This window comes from Bombyx mandarina, chromosome 04 (assembly GCF_030267445.1).
Source record: "Bombyx mandarina strain Sakado chromosome 04, ASM3026744v2".
Lineage (NCBI taxonomy): Eukaryota > Metazoa > Arthropoda > Insecta > Lepidoptera > Bombycidae > Bombyx > Bombyx mandarina.
Window position 1 is genome coordinate 9,520,778 of NC_143211.1, and position 21,130 is coordinate 9,541,907.

The window sequence follows — 21,130 nt, forward strand, 5'->3', positions numbered from 1 at the left end:
ACTTTCGTATATAGGGCAGGTGTATAGACCCACGTGTTTTGAGCATCTGTGTGCGTTGTCAATACGTGGCTGTGTGATGTGCGCGCGCGCTTTTTTTTGCGTTTACGTCAAAATGTTAGAGATTCAAAGCAATCTTCCGTTAAAAGTAGGTTAGGTCTTATTCAAGTGCATAGAAAATTCAAACTCGTGGTTTAAAGGTGGCATGAAGTTGTTGTCTTGTATTTTAGCGTTACCATTAAGCACCAGTGTCACTGTAAGAGCTCTTTAAACTATTTATACAGAGATAATAACGGAACTTTATATTACTGTGGTTATTTCTTGTTAATGGGTCTGTTATATATTGTAAATTGAGTTTTAATGCGCGTACGTACGCCTTAGTATATGCTGTACAATAAGCCATAAAAATACAAGCAACATCTAATAGGTATGATGCGATTCCAATGCTTTCTTCCATTAAAAGCACAAGTCAATATTCGCGTAGATAACAAAGTGTAACGAGTGATTTATTTTGAACAGTGATTAAAGTACATCGTCCAGCCGGAGCGCTCATGTGCGGTGCAAATGTGGCGCCAGGATCCGCGGAGCCGGCGTCTGCGCAGAATCCCTTGACGTCATGCGTCAGTTACTATAATAAGTACTATCGATGGTACTAATAACGTTTCTGTACTTTGTTACTTATGCAAAGTGCGAATTTAGTCATGAGTTTACTAGAAGCGTTATTTAAACGAAATTCTTCATACTAATTATATTGTGTAGCCGCATTTGCAGCTGTTAAGCACAGTTTAGAGAATCATGGTTTATTTATTCGAATATGGATTGAAATTATTCGATTAATCGCTCCGTTTGTCCAATACTGGGTATGTTCTGACAATACCATGAATAACACAAAGTTTGGGCTCGAACCTCTGTCGGTATCGGTATCATTGGTATTCGAGGTCTGGGTGAACTTTTCGTTTTCTGATCCGGGTACACATAACACAGGAAAAAATACTAGTTTAGATGTATTTATGTACGTCTGTGGAAGTATCGTAAATACCAACTATACAAGTTAATATTGATAAAAATTTATAGATGAGTCGTAAATAAATTAAATTTTTAACAACAATGATTTTATCTCCGATTTATTTCGATTTATCTTAAAACTTCAGTGCTTGGTGTGTTTGTTACTTTTTTTCATATATTTCTAGATATACATATTTTGGAAAACAAATTTTATAACTACAATTTTGATGAGTTAGTTATCTGGCACAACCATAAGTTTTTTTCTATATTAGGTTCTTTAGGCATCCGTTGACTAAAAATCTCTATTCCAACGATCAGTAATCGGAAAGCGCGTTGTCTCGTCTACAACGGGGCTGCCTCTTACCGTCGTCATTTTAAGCTGGGATAACGAAGAGCTTCGGGCAGGTATACGGGATATTTGGGCCCCCAATAAATATCAGTCGGACGCGTGCATTTTACAAATGTAACAATGCATCCGTCATTTGACGCGTCCGTGTCAAACGGTGCCTTGTCTCGTAATCAATTCGGAGTTTTTTGTTTTGTTAACCAATTATATTACCGACTAGCGTTTAGTTGAAGCATTCATTATGAGTGAATTTCTTTAAGGCTTTCGTGGGCAGACGAGCTTACGGCCCACCTGATGGTGCGTGGTTACCCTCGGCCATGGACTTCAACATAGCCTAGTTAAGAAAAACTAGTAGGAGTACTGTATGAAATGTTTTTTATATAACTTAAATGGGTGGAAGAATTCACGCCCCACCTGGTGCTAAGTGGTAACTAGAGCCCATAGACATCTACACCGAAAATGCCGCCACCGACCTCGATACATAAGTTGTAAGGTTTCAATTTTTAACAGCACAACGGCTGCCCCACCCTTCAAACAAAAAAACATTACAGCTTCACGGTAGAAATAGGCAGAGTGGTGGTATCTACCATCAATAATTACCCAAATTATAATTTTGCGGGTTTGATTTTTATTACACGATGTTATTCCTTCACCATGCAAGTCAACCGTGAACAATGTTAAGTATGCCCTGCGGGATTCGAACACTGGTGCATTGCTTGACACGAATGCACCGGGCGTCTTACCCTTTAGGCCCCGACGACTTACCGTTTATTTATTACGAATGTTTTTTTTCGCAGAAGGAAGGAGCTGCTCAAGCACACGCGTTTCGTAGTAAGTCGTTTAGAAAGCCGCGCCCGTGCCACTGGTGTCACCAGCCTGTACACAACCAAGGCTCTTCCTGTAGAGGTAAGGAGTTCATAGTCGTTATGGGGTCGTTTTCAAATTTGGGGCCAAAGGCGAGTTATTTGATGTAAATTTTTTTTATTGCTTAGATGGGTGGACGAGCTCACAGCCCACCTGATGTTAAGTGGTTACTGGAGCCCATGGACAATCTACAACGTAAATATGTGCCACCCACCTTGAGATATAAGTTCTAAGATCTCAGTATAGTTACAACGGCTGCCCCACCCTTCAGACCGAAACGCATTACTGCTTCACGGCAGAAATAGGCAGGGCGGTGGTACCTACCCGTACGGACTCACAAGAGGTCCTACCACCAGTAAAATAACCTTAATGTTACCGTAATTATAAGTACAGTAAATTTGTTGTCATGACAACAGGCACGTGGTCCTATAATGATGTATTCGTAAACACTATTGAATTAGGAGTTATACATTAAAAACTACCCCAAATCTCATTCGTATCACTGGTTCGAAATTCAAATTCTAACTTGTTTGTTATATTAGAACATTATTAAAAACAAAAGAAGTACGATTTTTAAGCTTTCTAAAAAAAGTTCCTATTTATATTGTCATCCGTGTTGGCGTTATCAAATGCGAAAAATGAAAAATAGAAATTAATATTATATAATATTATCAAGAAATGAGTGGTTGACTTGATTGTGATGAAATCGTTACTTTTTTGGCCGTAACATTGAAAACGACCCTATGAGGCTAAATGCAAAATTAGGTGTATTGTTAGCTCGCGCAAGTGGACTATCATCTTGTCTATATTGCCGCGAATAAGTCATGCGTTCCGATTTATAGGGTGCGACAGCTAAATTGCTGTAGTATAATTGAGATTTCGACCCAAGTGCCGGGGTGGGTGTCGGAATTCACGAGGTAATGTCAAACCTATTGTAATAACCATATAAAGTATAACAAATATTAATTCCAATATTGAATAACGTAAAAATATATTATCCTCTTATCATACACACGTAAATAATTTACCAGATGTCAGAATACAATATTACTGGCCTCCCAATACTGATGAGTGAATATATTTTACATATTTTGATTAGTTTTAAAAAGTCATGTGTTTCACAAATTTGTTCTCTTTGTTTCAGTTTGCAAATATGTCTGTCACACAACGTGCGAAAGCAAGGTATGTAGGTGATAAATATTCAATTCATAAATGCTAAATAACTAGTCAGGTCATAAGTATTGTCACACAGTAAAAACTTTTCTTTTAGAATGCTGGCCACAAAAAAGTTTATTGAATTCGAATTTCGAATTGTTCATGAAAATAAAAATGTATACTTTTAGAATTTTCACTCATTTTTAAATATGGAGTGGACGCTTAAAGAAGACCGTGTTGCAGTTATTGCGTTGCATCATTGCGGTTACGCGCCAATTCAAATTTTTAACATACTGAAAAATTTGAATATAACCAAAAGATTCGTTTATCGTACCATCAAACGATACAATGAAGACTCTAGTGTAGATGACAGGTCAATAAGTGGTCGCCCTCGGTCTGTTAGGACTCCAGCAGTGATAAAAGCTGTGAAGGCGCGAATTCAAAGAAATCCCAAACGTAAGCAGAAACTGTTGGCCCTTCAGATGGGGTTAAGCAGAACCACGATGAAAAGGGTGTTAAATGAAGACTTAGGGCTTCGGGCATATCGAAAAAAAACAGGACATCGTTTGAATGCTCGTCTAATGGACCTGAGACTGAAGAGATGCCGCGCTTTGTTGAAGCTGTACGCGGGAAGAAAATATCGGGAAATTATTTTTTCGGATGAAAAATTTTTTACCGTAGAACAGAGCTACAACAAACAAAATGATAAGGTGTACGCACACAGTAGTGAAGAAGCGAGCAACCGTATTCTGCGTGTCCAACGAGGTCATTTTCCATCCTCGCTCATGGTATGGTTGGGAGTTTCTTATTGGGGCTTGACAGAGGTACATTTTTGTGAGAAAGGTGTAAAAACGAATGCAGTTGTGTATCAAAATACAGTCCTGACGAACCTTGTGGGACCTATTTCTCATACCATGTTCAATAACAGACACTGGGTATTCCAACAAGATTCGGCGCCAGCTTATAGAGCGAAGAGCACACAAGACTAGCTGGCGGCGCGTGAAATCGACTTCATCCGGCACGAAGACTGGCCCTCCTCCAGTCCAGATTTGAATCCGTTAGATTACAAGATATGGCAACACTTGGAGGAAAAGGCGTGCTCAAAGTCTCATCCCAATTTGGAGTCACTCAAGACATCCTTGATTAAGGCAGCCGCCGATATTGACATAGACCTCGTTCGTGCTGCGATAGACGACTGGCCGCGCAGATTGAAGGCCTGTATTCAAAATCACGGAGGTCATTTTGAATAAACTTTAGTGGCATAAGAATCTATGTTTTGTTAAGTTCATTTTGGTATATGAATGGTTACATAATGAATAAACTTGTTTCAATTATTTTACATTAAACATGTGACAGAATTTATGACCTGACTAGGTACATATAAGTATTTGTGTTATTTCTAGTAAAACAAAATTTAATGAACTGGAGATCACGAGTTAGATAGAACGGGATAAATAGCTAAAATGATTTTATTATGTGTGTGATGATATTAAAAAAGAATGTTTCATGCTTTTGTAAAGATCCATATAATTCAAAAAAATAACGCACACAATTATTTTTTAATACCAACAAATCCAAATATATTATAATCGATTTATGATTATACATTTTATAAGTAATATATTTATTTGGAATATATGTTGGCGCCCTCTGTTACATTTACTAAGCAACTACCGTAAAGTGATTCGTCAAATTATTGTGATAGAGTCGCAATGTAGAGCGGAGGCAACAGAGCGCCGCATACGCAGACAATAAAGTTATGGAAATTAAAAATACTTATCGCTTCTGTTACTAGATGGCGCTAGTACACATATAACATTTAAAACTCAGATTTGTACGCAAATGTCTCGAGAAGTTTTTAACCTAAAATATGTTTTTATTGCTTTGTATGTCCCACTTGGAGTTAAGTGCTCGCCAAAGCCCGTGACAACGATAATGTTACTACGCACTACGCTATAAAAGTAAAATAAAAATCCCAGTCTTGTTTTTTTTTTATGATGATGGTTTACTGGTGGCCCGTAAGCCTTTCCAGTTTCACAACGTCAGGTGGGCGAGCAAAGGCTCAGCCAGCAGATACGAGATTTGCTAACAGCTATCCGAGCGCCTCCAAGGGAGACCTAACAACTTAAGAGCAGCTGCTTCGCGAATGAATCTACTACCGGATCGGAATCGCGACCCGCTGAGAAGATCCGGTGAGAAACTCAAAGGGCTGATGCTTAGGTTAGGTTGCACGTCTAACTCTTTGCCGGGTTCGACGAGTAAGTACGGTTGTACTCCTAGTGTTAGAGTTGAAGGCGTCTAATCAAGGTTTATTGGATCTGGTAGATCCGTAGGGACGTGTCTAGTGCGACGACGGAGCTCTCCAATGCTGAGCCCGTGAATTCACCTACCGTTCCGCGCACAGTTGGAATAGCCCCTTAAGCTAGGTACCGACGATTAGGTAGGAAAAAAAGATTGGTTAATATTTTCGAGTGTGGCATAGGATATGTTATATTTTCAAAAAATTACGGATTCTTACTAAAACCCTAATAAAGTAACTCGAGGTGTAAAAAAATTACCTAAAATATTCTTTACATCGCTTGCCCTACGTAAACTATTCATGATAGAATAAAATAATGTACAACGACTTTGTAGAACACATCGTTATTTACAAAAAGTGTCGCGACAGCATATGTCTAACTATTTTATTTATGCCACAATAAGTGTTATATTATTTTTAAAAAATGTAACCTTTAAAAAAAATTTACAGGGAAACTGACTCAATAAATTCAATGGCTTTTGTTTTGTATGTATGATCTTTTACGAAAACTATAAAAAATTTTATTTCTTTTAAAAAAACAAAAAAATATATAAATAAAAGTTCATTATTCTATTTCTGCCGTATAGCAAGCAGTATTGTCTCTCTGCGTGAAGGGTAGGGTAGCCGTTATACCTACTCTAAAAACTGACATTATAGAATTCACGTATTAAGGTGGGTGGCAGTGTTTATTACGTTGTTGATATCAATGGGCTCCGGTAACCACTTAGCATCAGGTTGGCCGTGAACTCGTGCAACTATCATCATTATCCTGCCCTTCTCCCAGTCACCTGGGGTCGGCGCAACATGTTTTCTCTTTCCATACTCTTCTATCATATACCATTTCTTCGCTCACTCCCCTCGTACCCATATCGTCTTTCACACCATTCCTTTCCATCCATTTCTTCTTAGGTCTACCTCTTCCTCTAAATCCTTCCACATTCATAGTTAACACTCTCTTAAAAACCTCATTTTCATTTCGTCTCATCACATGTCCATACCATCCCAAACGTGCACTCCTCAGCTCGTGCAACTATCTAAACAATAAAAAAAAACAAAAACAAAAATCGATTTATGCTCCATGCAAGTCCGTGAGTGACATCATTCATGTACGTAATACGGACTTAGTAGGTCCGTAGACTCACCGAGACATACTCGTAATATATATAAATGCATATTCATGAAGTCCTACGTATAATCTTGGCCAGGTAAGGATTGTATGGGATACCTCAATGTAAATGATATGATGAAAAGAATATGTCGATATGATATATGTACACAAATGCAATGGCATCCGCTTCCCGTTAAATGAGTAGCATGTTTGTTGAAAACATCTAGCAATGAATAAGTTTTGATAAAAATTTCGGGTCTGTGTTTTGTTTTTCTATCACAAAATCGATTTCAAAATTGTTTTCTAATACCTACGTAGTTTATATTTTTAGATTATACACTTGTACGGTAAACGGAAAATTTTAATTAGTCTTAAATTACATTTAGCTAACCAATATTCTGTTAGCTGTTAGCTACTTAAATTTTATAGAAATAAAACAAAAATTATGACTGATGCTGATGGCAATCATCCCGCTGCTTAACTTCACGGTCACGCTCTCATTGTTTCGTGTCGGTCCTAAATTGGACACCACACAACACAATACACTTTAGTCAAAGTATTACTAAATAGGTAAATTGGTGCTCTGTGGCGCTAATTTCCTTTTGAAACGATTCTCGGTTTCTGTATTCCAGTTAAGGAATCGCCCCGAATGCTGCCAACGCAAAATAATTATTTATTTCAGCTTTTATATTTCAGTTGAAATCTATAAATTAGTTTTAAGAAAACGTTAAGTGGCAGGTATTTGCTGCGCTACCTCGGCCCTTCTCTTCTCCCCTTCTTCTTCTCAGGAGGCGCCGGAGTCCGACATAACCCGGTCCGTAACCCCCCCTCGACCGGGTATCCATAAATGGATTCCCCAGCGTTAAAAAAAAAAGTATTCACTGCGCTGTGCAACTTAATTAACAGCTTGAACAACTACAAATTTGGACAAGAACATTATCATATTTAGAACATATATTATATATAATATTTACCGTTTGTGGTAGAACTATATTTGATTAAATTTTTTATGTTTTTCCCGTTAAATAACGGTATTTCAAGATATCAACTTTGCTCGAAAATTGCACCCAATTTCGTGCACAACATAAAATACAAGTTTAATGTGCAAATTTAATGTGTTTAACCTAAGTTATAGCACATTTTATTGTAAGACGGTTTTTAATTGATTACCATCCATATTTAATATTTTAAATTTAATTTAATTTCAGAGTAGAACGTTAAAGTGAATCAATTAAAGTTTATATGTTTTTTGTACAGAGGAAATATTCTTGAATAAAGATATTTATTGAAACGAAATTTTTTCAAGGATCCCTTCGAGGCATGAGATCCAATCTAAAAAAAATACTGAAACTAATCTAACAACATCCCCCGGAACGACGTTCCCGCGTTGGTAATTAACTTGCGATGAGCCGGCAACCCTCGCAGCCTTCGCTAAGATTAAACATTAATTTTGAATTTAATGCTCGCATTCACTTTAAAAATTTATTCACTTACGTCCTGAAACTTAAATAAACTAAGCACTGTTAATTAAATTAGTTGCAAAGCCTAAAATTCACCACGCATTTTATCTCAAGTACCTATTTTAGTTTACAAGGTTATGTGCTTACGATTAACATTTTTTGCATGGTTATTAAATAAGAGCAATGCGTTGTCTTTGGCTATAGAAAATTTAACATAATTTCGAAGCGTAACACAGAGTATATCGAGATAATTCTTAGTATTGATCAATCTCAGAGAGAAATAGGAATTTAAAGAATGTCTTTCTGTCCACTTCCAATACCTCCCCCAATAGATGGAGCATAAAAGACGCAACTGTAGCTCACACTGGATGCTTTGTACTGGTTTCCGCGTTTCTAATTAGGCTAATTTCAAGATAAACTGGCAATTTAAATATTATCTATATATTAATACGTGAAGCAAAAACTTTGTATCCCTTTTTACGAAAATTGCGCGGACGGAGGAGTATCAAATTTTCCACACTTATAGAGAATATAGAGAAGAAGTGCACAATGCTAATATTTTTTTTAAATAATCCATAAAAGATACATTAAATCAATAAAGAAAACATTACACACACTACATACCCTGTATTTGACGCACACACGCATGCATACCATTTATTGTCAAACTTTTGTTCTTGACGTCTGTGGTCAAATTGAGAATAGATTAAATATTGTTTGTCTTTTATTATTTTCAATATTTTTTTATAGAGTAGCCTTGGCGAAATTTGTGATTATAGAAGTATAAAATGCAAGCATAATAGTGTACAAACTTACAATTCCAATTAATTATAGTTGAATTTCGATTACTGCGGGACCTCTAGTCCATATTAATAAGTAAAGACAAACAGTACATTTTTCTCGTCCGCTCGTCAACCGTATTTCATTTTATTTAGTAGCCGCTGTAGCAAATCTAATACGTACATAAAATGATTTTGAATTTTGAGGTGTCAATGATTATGGTCGAAAGTCGACTAAAGCGAGAACACTTGTTAAATAACCAAATACAAGAATTCTGATAAGAGCTGATTCGAGATACGGCAACAAACAGCAAAAATGGCAGATAACCCCTGCTTGGGATTAATTAGTGTTTTTTCTCAAAGATATCTACAAAGATATAGTAAAAAAAACCACCTAGTGGAATTATATATATATAATAAATTAAATTGTAACATATTTTTTGTCTCTACAGTCTCTCTCCCCGAATTTTCCCGTAAATAACAAAAAGTTGTAACATGTTGAGTACATAATCATCTCGCTCTGTCATTAGTCAGTTGGGTAAAATGTGAGCATTGTCCAACTTCAGTAATTATTTGAGGAGCTTTACCAAGGTGAGATTGTTTGGTCATGACCATGTTTTTGTGTTTTGCGTCAAAATATGGGCCTAAGTATATCAAGATATGATTCTCAATAAGGCGCTTAAGTTTTCTCATAAAACAATATTCAATAACTAACAATGTTCCTTTCAGTAACTGTCACTGGGTAATAAAGCTCCACCCACACAAATGGCTTAGAATGGCACGTTTCTAATTTCATCAGATCTGATGAAGGTCCGTTTCCTGGTACCTTTATTGCCCCTTTAAGAGAGTATGAAATGTTCTGAGCCCCATGATAGTTTGGAGTTCTTTGAATGAAAAACCCTGTCTTCCATGTTCCATGTTTTTATCGTAAGACTAGCTAAATTTACGACGAAGTTTACGAAATTTACGATAAAGACACGTGTTAAGAGTGTTTTGACAAATATACCAAACGACTAATGTCCTTGGAGTCGGATAGCAACGCAGTAATTTGATAATATCAAGTTTTACGTGAAGGGAATACATATAAATCTAACCTCACACCAGAATAACAGATGTTCGGTTCATCAAAAATAATAAAATCTTTTTAACGTTGTAGGTAAACATAAGAGCTTACGGCTTACATTTTTTATTTATTTATTGCCTAGGTGGGTCGGTGAGCTCACGGCACACCTGGTGTTAAGTGGTTACCGGAACCCATAGGCATCGACAACGTAAATGCCGTCACCTACCTTGAGTTATGAGTTCTAAGGTCCCAGTATAGTTACAACGGCTGTCCCACCCTTCAAACCGCAACGCATTACTACTTCACGGCATAAATAGGCATTACCTCACATTAAGTGGTTACATTATTGGCCTATAGGCGTTACAAAACAAATGCTCACGGCAGCCTTGAAATATAAGATCGAGTCTCAACGGTGTCGTAAGGGCAGTACCATGCTTCAGATATGAACAAATGACTGCTTCATGGCAGAGACAGGGAGGATAGTACCTACATAATACCACCCCGCGCAGAGCACACAATATGCTGTGCCATTATTATTCAAAGCTATATATACATATATGTATGTGGGAGTATTTTGTGAAGAACAGATCAGTACGTATTTGTTATGCGCTTAGAAATTTTAAAACCTGTTTGCGGATTTTAATTCCCGACCCAATCGCATCGAATCTTACCCATTAATTTCAAAAAACATTTATAGAATGTTTTCGGATCGTATACATTTCATTTCGTCTGATGATTCAACAAACAAGTTTCCAATACGCCGCGTAGTTCTGTGAAATTTAAATTAGTCCTTTCATGAATTTCATGCAAATTGTACGCGGAGCACTGTAAGAATATCGCATCTTTAGAATTGAAGTGGCTTAATCCAAAATTCTTGTTTTTTGGTAAACGCCAAAAATGTAATTGAATAATTTTTCAGTTTTGATTTTAATCTTTTAATTCTTAAAGCGCATAAGACACTTTCCCCCCTTTGCCTTTTCATGAGTTCTGTCTCATGTGAGGTTTGGACGTTGGTTGTTGAGCGACAGGAGGTTTTAGTCGGTTCGACTCCGACATGCTCCGCCCGCCGTCCCCAGTGGAGGGCGGAAGTCCGGCGATTTCCTCCTGACCAAAAAAAAAAAAAGCGCATAAGAAGGTTAAGATATGCGCTTAATTTAAAAGAGACGGAAAGTGTACTTTGACATTTTCGAACTAAAATTTAAATTTAATTTATAATTTTAAGATTTTAATTTTATAAGCTGATAGAATACATGTTAATCAATCGTACAAAGTATAAAACTCATTTTCTTAAATTTTTTAGTTAAACCACTTCAATACTAAAGGTGTTATATTTTGTGATACTATTTTGTTAGGTCGCACTTTACCTTGTTGTTTCATTTGCATTGCTAAGTAGAGACACCGCCTGAAACCGGTGTACCAAAATATATACTAGTAGGTACTTGCACTCCTTTAATAAAAAAAATAAATAAAAATGTTTAATCTGTATGTATAGATAGACATTGAATGTTGATCTACCATACCCGATCCTGTAGACCGAATGGTAAACAGTCGGCATCGCCCTAAACACGTCATTACGGATCCTCCCGATCCATTAACGGTGCTTTTAGGTACCACAAGCACCGGTCACCGTCCTCGTCGAACTCGTCGCTTGCGACGAAGGGCTCGACGAGTGAATTACCCATAGACACAGCCCACTGAGTTTCTCGCCGGATCTTCTCCGTTTCCGATCCGGTGGTAGATTCTGCTAAACACTGTTCTTGCTAGGGTCAGTTTTAGCAACACTTCCGGCTTGAGCCCCGTGAGCTCACCTACATGTTAGGGTGAAGCTGAAATAACCTCTCAAGGCTATCAGCCTAGGTAAGAAAAGAAAAAAAAAAGTTGATCTACAACTCTCAGATTACCAAATCAGTTCCGCGCCGATTGATCAATATTGATGCTTAGAGGAAGCTGTCAAATGTTATCTTAAGTACGTATGACAAAGCGATCAACCATATCTTATTGAGATTGAGTAAATACACTTGTTGCTCTCATGTATGTATATTCTCAATTACCTTCGAAGTTTTTTTTTTCATTGCTCAAATGGTTGGACGATCTCACAGCCCACCTGGTGTTAAGTGGTTACTGGAGACCATAGACATCCACAACGTAAGTGAGCCACCCACCTTGAGATATAAGTTCTAAGGTCTCAAGTATAGTTACAACGGCTGCTCCACCCTTCAAACCGAAATGCATTACCGCTTCACGGCCGAAATAGGCAGGGTGGTGGTACCCACCCGCGCGGACTCACAAGAGGTCCTACCACCAGTTTCGTACCATTGAAGTACGCAAGTATTTATAACAAACTATTTAATATGTTTCATATATGTATGTACATTTAGAGATATCACAATAAGACCATATTTCACACTGAGTCGAAAACCGGCACAGGAGCGGAAAGTGGGATAATACTATAGTGGGATAATACAGTAATACTAATAATAATAATTATCTTCGAAGACAGACGAGTATACTATTCTCCTAATGGGTAGTGGTTATTGTTGTTCATCAACAGCACCTGGGACAAAGCCAAGAGGCAATCTACCTATACTTTAAGCATTTGTACATTTCAATCGTTAAATTTCCTTATAATTGAGTCGTCTATTATCAAAGGTGGCAATCTGTGCATTTGGTAAAAAAAATGTTATTGATATGTCAATACAGATTGATTTGAATATAATCGTCTCCTTCAAAGAATACGGTTCAAAACCTGCATTAAATAAAGGTTAATACTTAACCTGTTATTTATCTAACATGTCGTTCAGAAGAGTTTTGTGACTGCCAATGGAATACAAAGTCAATAATTCGTTTTTCTGATTTACCAATATTGTTCAAAAGTCAGATTGCCGGCTTTGATAATAGACGACTCAATTCTGCATGTGTGTTATGCCTCTATGGTTTTCTTTTTCCATAAATATTAGCACTTTCAGGCTTGCTGTTGACTACAAAACAGCGTTAAAATTCTATCATTATATATGAACAATTTTAGATCTAATATGTCAAAACCGGACCTCGATTACTCGAACTTAACAAATTGAACATTTCTACTCACTAGTGTCTGTCATTCGATAATAAACATCAACAATTATAGAGTTCGACTCGTTTTATGTATTCAATTTAATTTTTATATTTACATTTGTGGCAAAATCTTACTATAAAAATATATTCTTAAAAATAATTATTATTAATGGATACCAAAGAAAATCGACTGATAAATACAGAAGAAAATGGTATTTTATTGTTATTTCCCTATATAAATAGGAACCAATGTATAAACAATGGTTTAGAAATTTACAAATCTGATATCGGACGCACTGATAACGATTCTATCATTTTAGATTTTGCTTAAAAGCGATTTTGCAAAAAAAAAAGATACTACCTCATTCTCTCATCCGGGTGATGGAAGGCCGGCTATCCTCGACCCACGCTGGTTCTGACCCAGCGGGGTATTCCGTAGGATAGCTCACTCTAACCGGCGCCATCTAGGCGGGCTCCGGATAGCCTGCCGACCGAGAGGGCTGGTGGTCGTGGCGCCGACGACCGCCAGTCCGGCGTCCCGAGGGGGAGGGTGATGGGAGAGATGTGCTCCGCACTAAACACTTCACTTTCCCCCCTTTGCCTTTTCATGAGTTCTGTCTCATGTGAGGTTTGGACGTTGGTTGTTGAGCGACAAGAGGTTTTAGTCGGTTCGACTCCGACATGCTCCGCCCGCCGTCCCCAGTGGAGGGCGGAAGTCCGGCGATTTCCTCCTGACCAAAAAAAAAAAAAACCTCATTCTCTGCCGTCATGTAAATTTCTCATTCTTATCATTCGACACTTTGAGATGCAATGGAAAAGCTGTAATAAAGATTTCTGTGTTGAAGTTAGTATGCGGCACACATAGCACTTAGCAGAAAGACAACAGAACGGCGCCAAGGTGCGCCGGCACCTATGGTAATTGTTGAACATTGCGCTGTTGTTACGGAAACCGAGATCACTCGAGAACCGTTACTTGTGCTTTTTTAAATGTAAATTGAATCGTAAAGTGCTCGTAAATTTTAGTGTTCGGCGTAGGAGTGCGACTCGTACTGGACACGCGAACCGATACTTTTGCTTGAAGTACTTACGTAAGTGAGTTTAAACGTGAACTGACAATAGGGATAGTTTTGTATTACGACAAGAGACGCATTGAAAAATTGGTAAATAAAGATAAACGAAAAAGCATTGTGTTTTTTTTTCGAAGGGCCTCTTTTGTATAGCTTTAGATGGCTGGACGATCTCACAGCTTGTCTGGTGTTAAATAGTATGGATATCTCAGCGTAAATGGCGCTTAGGAAGTGAATCCACCTTAGAAAGTGAAGTTCAAGTCCCAATAATTTTGTGTAACGGATGTCTCACCCTTCAAACCTCAACCCTCAAATCTCACAGGCACTTACATTTTTTTCGAATGACATACATACTTAATACATAATCACGAATTACTTACACAATGAAGACATAAAACATCATGTTATAAAATACAAACCCGAAAAAAAAAGTCTAATTACTATACAATGCCACCATAGACCTTTAGTTTGAAGGTGGGTGGCGGCATTCACGTTGTCATGTCTATGGGTTCCGGTAACCCCTAAACATCAGATGGGCCGTGAGCTCGATTATCCCTCTACGCAATAAAATAATGTAATAGACATATCATTTTTTTTATATTACGTTTAATGCGATGAAAGAGCTCCATATGTAACTTCGACAACTGTCGGAACATCGATTTCACGTGCGATACATATTAACGAATGCGAGTAAGAGCAAATAAAACAATACCGAGACATTCGTAAGTGAAAACGCTTGTACATACAATACCGAAAGACATAAAACATGTTCACTCTGGACTGAATAACAACTTTACTAACACGAACTCGTTGATAAAGAGGTTATGTTTTAATACATATCTATTTATATCGTCTGTAGATAATCTAATTTTGAAATAATCACGGAACTCACAATTGAAGACTGGAAATCAAAGGTTGTTTTTTTTTCATTTGTTTTGATTCGGGAATAATACATCCTATAATAGAATAATATGTAATAATATTATAATATATTCACTCTAAAATAACTCCTAAGATATAATAATAATAGAGACACACAAGACACCACGGAATAGATAAATAAGGTTTATTTAGGCTTATTAAGGCTTATTTATCTATTCCGTGCAAGACACTATTGAGTCAAGAACGTAGTGGCAAGGATACTGCGTTAGTTCTTCGACACGTCATTACGGATCCTCCCGATCCATTAACGGTGCTTTAAGGGTTCGACGAGTAAATTAACCCATAGACACAACCCACTGAGATTCTCGCTGGATCTCCTCAGTGGGTCACGTTTCTGATCCGGTGGTAGATTCTGTGAAGCACTGCTCTTGCTAGGGCCAGTGTTAACAACACTTTCGGTTTGAGCCTCGTGAGCTCACATACACGCTAGGGTAAACCTGAAATAGCCTCTCAGGGCTATCAGCATAGTTAGAAAAAAAAGTTCTTTAGTCTATCGTTTCTATAGTCTAACTAATATTTAGTTCGGTTTCTGAACAGATATGGCAGCATTATAAAGTGTAATGAATTGTAACTGCTCTGTTTTGGGTACCTTCATACATTAGTTATATAACATTGGAATATGATGATATTAATCTACAAACCGGATACCATGATTGCTATACACTGGAAATAAACAGGATAGTGGTAACAAATCAGGCTTCTAGTGAGGGACTCAGGAAGAAGCACGAGGAGACCATGATTGAATACACTTATCCACTGATTAATATCTGGATATATTATGTTTTGAACTGGTCGTGGCCTAAGGGTTAAGATGCCTGCCTAGTTTAACAGTTACTCGTATCGTGCTATACCCATGTTCAAATCCTAAATCCTACCGACATGTATATTTTTTTTTAAATGAAGTTTCCAATGAAATGAAACTTTACGACGAAAGGACATGTTTTGATGAATACATTTATATCGAATCCGCAAAAATTATAATTTGCGTAATTATTATACAAGTGAAACCTCAAGTTTTAAGAGATATTGGCATTGTGATGTCTATGTGATCCGGTAACTACTTAACACCAAGTCAACCGTGAGCTTATATTATTATAATGACTCGTGCTAGCAATGGCGTAAAATAGTTCTGAATGTTTTTGGGCTGAACTGATTCGGATGTCCTATTTGATAGATTGGTATCTAAATAAGCAAGAATTTATAATAAAATGTAAATTTAATAAAAACCCATTTGTCTAATTTATTTATTTTTATGAATTACGCATTTTCCTGTTACCTTGGCGGTAATTTTAAGTAACTACATTACATAATTACGTAGAGTCAAGAGTCAAGTAATTTATAAGTTTTAAAGTTCTGATTGGATAAATAAAATGTAATGCGGACTGTTACTACAAACATAATTTCTGAACTTTATACTTGCTTTTCCTCTAACGAAAATGAACCATCTCCGTAACTAACTTTTCTACTTACTTAGATACTTTACTTAACCTAACATTCTTTCACCGTCCAAAGTTTAGTAAATACCCCAATATTTACTAACTTCGGAAGAAAGTTTATTTTAAGGTTGTCGAGTTCGAAGCATGTTTCATTTTAGCGTATTATTATATAAAACTAGCTGACCTGGAAAACGTTGTTTTGCCATATATAAGATTTATAGGGAATTTATAGTGTAGAACAAAAAAACTAACTTATTGTAAGTGTGTAGGGATGTGGTAAATGAGTGAAAGAGGCATGTAGCGCTGTGAACGATGAGGGAATATAAAAATAACAAAACCTCATTCAACCACATAGGTAATGCCTCATTATAACAAAAAAAATTGTTAGGGGTGGACAACCCTTATCACTTAGGGGTATGAAAAATAGATAGTAGCCGATTCTCAGACCTACTTAACATGCATATAAGATTTCATAAAAATCGGTCAAACTATTTCAGAGGAGTATGGTAGGTAACGAACATTGTGACACGGGAATTTTATTTAAAACATGTACGTCTTCGTAATCCTGATACGTTTTTCAACATTATCAGGAAGGGAAATTAGTTGAAATATGCGAACGTTGTAGCTGTAGGTAATAATGGTGATCTCAATGCGAGTACCTGGAAGTCGGAGCATTGCGAGGCTGGATAGTGAAGGCGAGCGAGGGCGCGGGCCGAGTCAGGTGCAACGCACGCGAGTTCTGCGGCGCCACAGCCACCAGTGTCGCCGCGCGTCCCGCCAGACTCACGCGCACGCGAATTTGCCTTTTCGCGATACATATTCGCAAAATAACCATCTTGAGACAAAATCCTTTTATAGCCACATATCCGCTCTATAAATAACTTCGGGTGTGGGCCGCGGTGTTCTAGCGGTCTCGCGAAATCTGTGCGCAAGCATTGTCGTCTCGTATTGTGCTATTGAATGGTATGGATTAGAGACAGTTTTGTTTAAAATCTTAGTGAACATATCAAGCTTACTTATATTTTTTAATAAATTTTCATAACACAAGTAAAGTTTTGGCTTTCACATTGCGTTTCAACTATTTTTAAAATAATGTTATATTTTATCTTAATTCAAGTAAATTCCTCGCTTCCAGTTAGGTAATTTTAAATCTGAAAAATAAACAAATTATAATACACGAAGACAGCATACATGTTAAACCTAATAGTTAAAGTAAAAACATGTTTAAAAATAATCATCATTATTTAAAAAAATATCAATGTCATATAGAATCGTTCAAAGATTAACTGCCTATATGTCCGTACTTGAACTTCTAATCTTAACGTCGATAACTACTGGCGGTTTTCTTACGTAATAAAAACATCTCGCCACCGACGAAATAAGTCATATGCGTATTTTTATAAAAACTTAAAAATATGCGGTATTTAATCTTGCTACATAAAGCAGAGCAACTTTTCGAATTACTGTTGTCTTATGTTTAAATTTTATTATTAAAAAGTCACCAGTTACGCGAGGCGTGCATTGTTATCTAAATAAATAAACTGACACTAAACACTTACGGTACATAAATAAAATCAGACTTGTTTTAAGTTATCGTTTAGTTCAACAAAACGTTGCCATCATTTACATACGTAAATCCGAAAATCAGCATTCAAGGTGACAGCATATTTTTTTTATCAGCCAAAATATAACCGATACAACCGACAATGCCAATCGCGTGCGATAACAATGTTATGTTTCAATTTATCGATAAAACCACTTCTTGTGTCACGTATGCCAGTCCTCGTCTCAGGTGTATACGGCCAGGCCCTGTTTACAACGCGATCTACTTTAATATAACATTTCGTACAATATCCGTTCGCGTTCGTATTAATTTAGACTAAATAAATAGTAATGACGTCACTAACCCGTTCGTCGAGGCGCATTTGTACGAACTAATACATATTCTTTCGTTTTAACAGTCCGTCGGTAATGCCGTGTCATGTGTAAGATGAAAACGATAGACAATTCGTTTTATGCGGACAGTCGGAACAATGTGTGCACACAGCCCCGCTAAACAGTGTTAACAGATGAAAATTGAACAAATAACGTCTGAGAGACAACGCGGTTTATTGTTAGGTTGTGACGCGAAATCGTAGTATTTACAAAGACAAAAACAGTGAAGGAAAATGTATCGCAATGGAAGGATCGACAGCAGTAGCACCTCCACATCGTCCGGTAGCTCTGATCTACGGGTAAATATCATTTTGTTTGAAATTTTGATTGTATTTTATTTTTGTCATCCAAAACTGTTTTGTTTCATAGTTACAATTGAAAGTCCAGTTCAGTCAGCGACAGCTGTTTAAAGCTGTTTTGTATTCATTGATACGATATATTCGAATTGGTTTTATTACTTCCTCCGTGCATGATAACAATTAGTGAGAACAAAGTAAGGAGTTCGGATCTCTCGATATGTTAGTACTGTTAATCAGGGTGGCCTACTTTCGTATTTACATGCACGCGCACGTTATAGAGCTGTGACGTTCTTAATGCATAAATAAATAACGTATCCTTTTAAAGACAACTCATCGTTACAGATGGTGTGAATTATAATATGTTACTTAACTTTATTTTGTGAATTATTTATTCACTTAGCAACATCGTCGCTGAAAACAATTCGTAACTTTTTCTTTTGCTTAGTTGGGTGGACGAGCTCACAGCCCCCATCTGATGTTAAGGGGTTACTGGGGACCATAGACATCTACAATGTAAATGCGCTACCCACCTTGAGATATAAGCTCTAAGGTCTCAGTATAGTTACAACGGCTGTCCTGCCCTTCAAACGGAAACGCATTACTGCTTCACGGCAGAAATAGGCAGGGTGGTGATACCTACACGTGCGGATTCACAAGACGTCCTACCACCAGTACATGTAGTGACTTCATTACAGTGTAGTGATATGAACTGAAATACTGTTATACTAGCACTAGTAATAGTAAATTGTTATATAGACGTTGCGGTTTTTATAGAAGCAACATTGTTTTATGAATACGAACGTCTAGGTGAGAAGACTGGACAAATTTGATGAGAACAACACTTTACCTGACGATTAAAAAAATATTGCCTCTTAACTATAATTGTTACAAAATATATAGATAACACAAAATGCGTCCATGCTACGGTAGCCGCTAAACACATACTGTCCACTAATACTACTATAATATGGAATGCAGCAATTTCAATACACATCTTCCAGTTCCGAACCGAGTTGATATTTTAAGAAGATGTTAAAATAGTTTACGGCTCAAGTCAAGTAATCGATTGACGACCAGTACCTATTAACATAATCATAGATATTTCACATGACATTAAAAAGTTTCTAGTTAATGAAACGACATAATCATTCGTGTTTCCATTTGTGACTCGGTGGCTTGAGTCGTCTAATTAACTAAGATTATACGATACATGTACTTATAAAAAAAAGATGTTATCATTACAATACATTACGTACGGAACGTCTAGTAGATATTATTCGTTGTAATTTTATTACGGCGTTTGTTTGACGTCCATAAAGCCACCATTTTTAGGCATTTTTATTTTTATGATAAGAACTCACATAATATTTTAAATGTGGCAGTTAACAATGGACACTTCGGCGTTCTATTTCTAAATCATAAGAAAATTTGAAATAAGTGCGCGCGAAAAAAACGAAAATAAGCAATGACAATGAAAAAATTATGTCTTCAATCTTCATTAAATGTTTTTATGAATATATTATGTATGTGTAATTGTATTTCGTCATTTGAACATATTTGTAATTAATTTAAGTAGTTCTTCATACTTTTATACAATTATGGGTGTTGTGATTTCATAGTTTATCAGCTGCGAAGTTCTCTACTGAAAAAAAAACAAATGTGAATACAGTTATCTATACTAATATTATATATTATCTATACTAATATTATAAAGAGGAAAGATTTGTTTGTTTGTTTGTTTCGAATAGGCTCCGAAACTACTGGACCGATTTGAAAAATTCTTTTTCCATTAGAAGCCGACATTGTCCCTGATGAACATAGGCTACTTTTTTTTATTATTTTTTTATTTTATTTTTTTGTTTCATGTGTGTTTTAATGTTTCCGAAGCGAAGCGAGGGCGGGTCGCTAGTATAATTATAAAGAGGAAAGATTTGGTTGTTTGTTTGTATTGAATAGGCTCCGAAACTACTGAACCGATTTGAAAAATTCTTTCACTGTTTCGAAGCTACACTATTCCCGAGTGACATAGGCTATAATCATTTAAAAAAAAAAATTAAGGATCCTTACTAAAACTCCAATAATGTAACCCAAGGTGTAAAAAAATTACCTAAAATATTCTTTACATCGCATGCCCTACGAAAACTATTGATGATAGAATAAAATAATGCAATACAACTTTGTAGAACACATTATTATTTACAATTATAAATATAATTTTAGTTAAAGACCCGAGCGGAGCCGGAGCGAGCCGCTAGTCTGTTTTAGACTGATAAAGTACAGACTTTCAGTGAAGTATTGTTTACGAAGTCAAACAAGAGTGT

The 21,130-nt window shown here is 36.6% G+C and overlaps 1 protein-coding gene across 4 annotated transcripts in view; it reads left to right on the forward strand.

The window, feature by feature from the left end:
• by (focal adhesion protein tensin) overlaps positions 1-21,130 on the forward strand; it is a 125,502-nt gene that overhangs the window by 28,465 nt on the left and 75,907 nt on the right. For 3 of the 4 annotated variants that reach the window (XM_028180906.2, XM_028180908.2, XM_028180907.2), the window contains exons 2-3: positions 2,146-2,254; positions 3,357-3,394. In XM_028180906.2, the coding sequence (XP_028036707.2) occupies positions 2,146-2,254; positions 3,357-3,394 (147 nt within the window). Of the gene's footprint in view, positions 1-2,145; positions 2,255-3,356; positions 3,395-17,333; positions 17,539-18,536; positions 18,810-21,130 lie in introns of those variants that run through there. The other variant, XM_028180909.2, reaches the window with a different exon arrangement.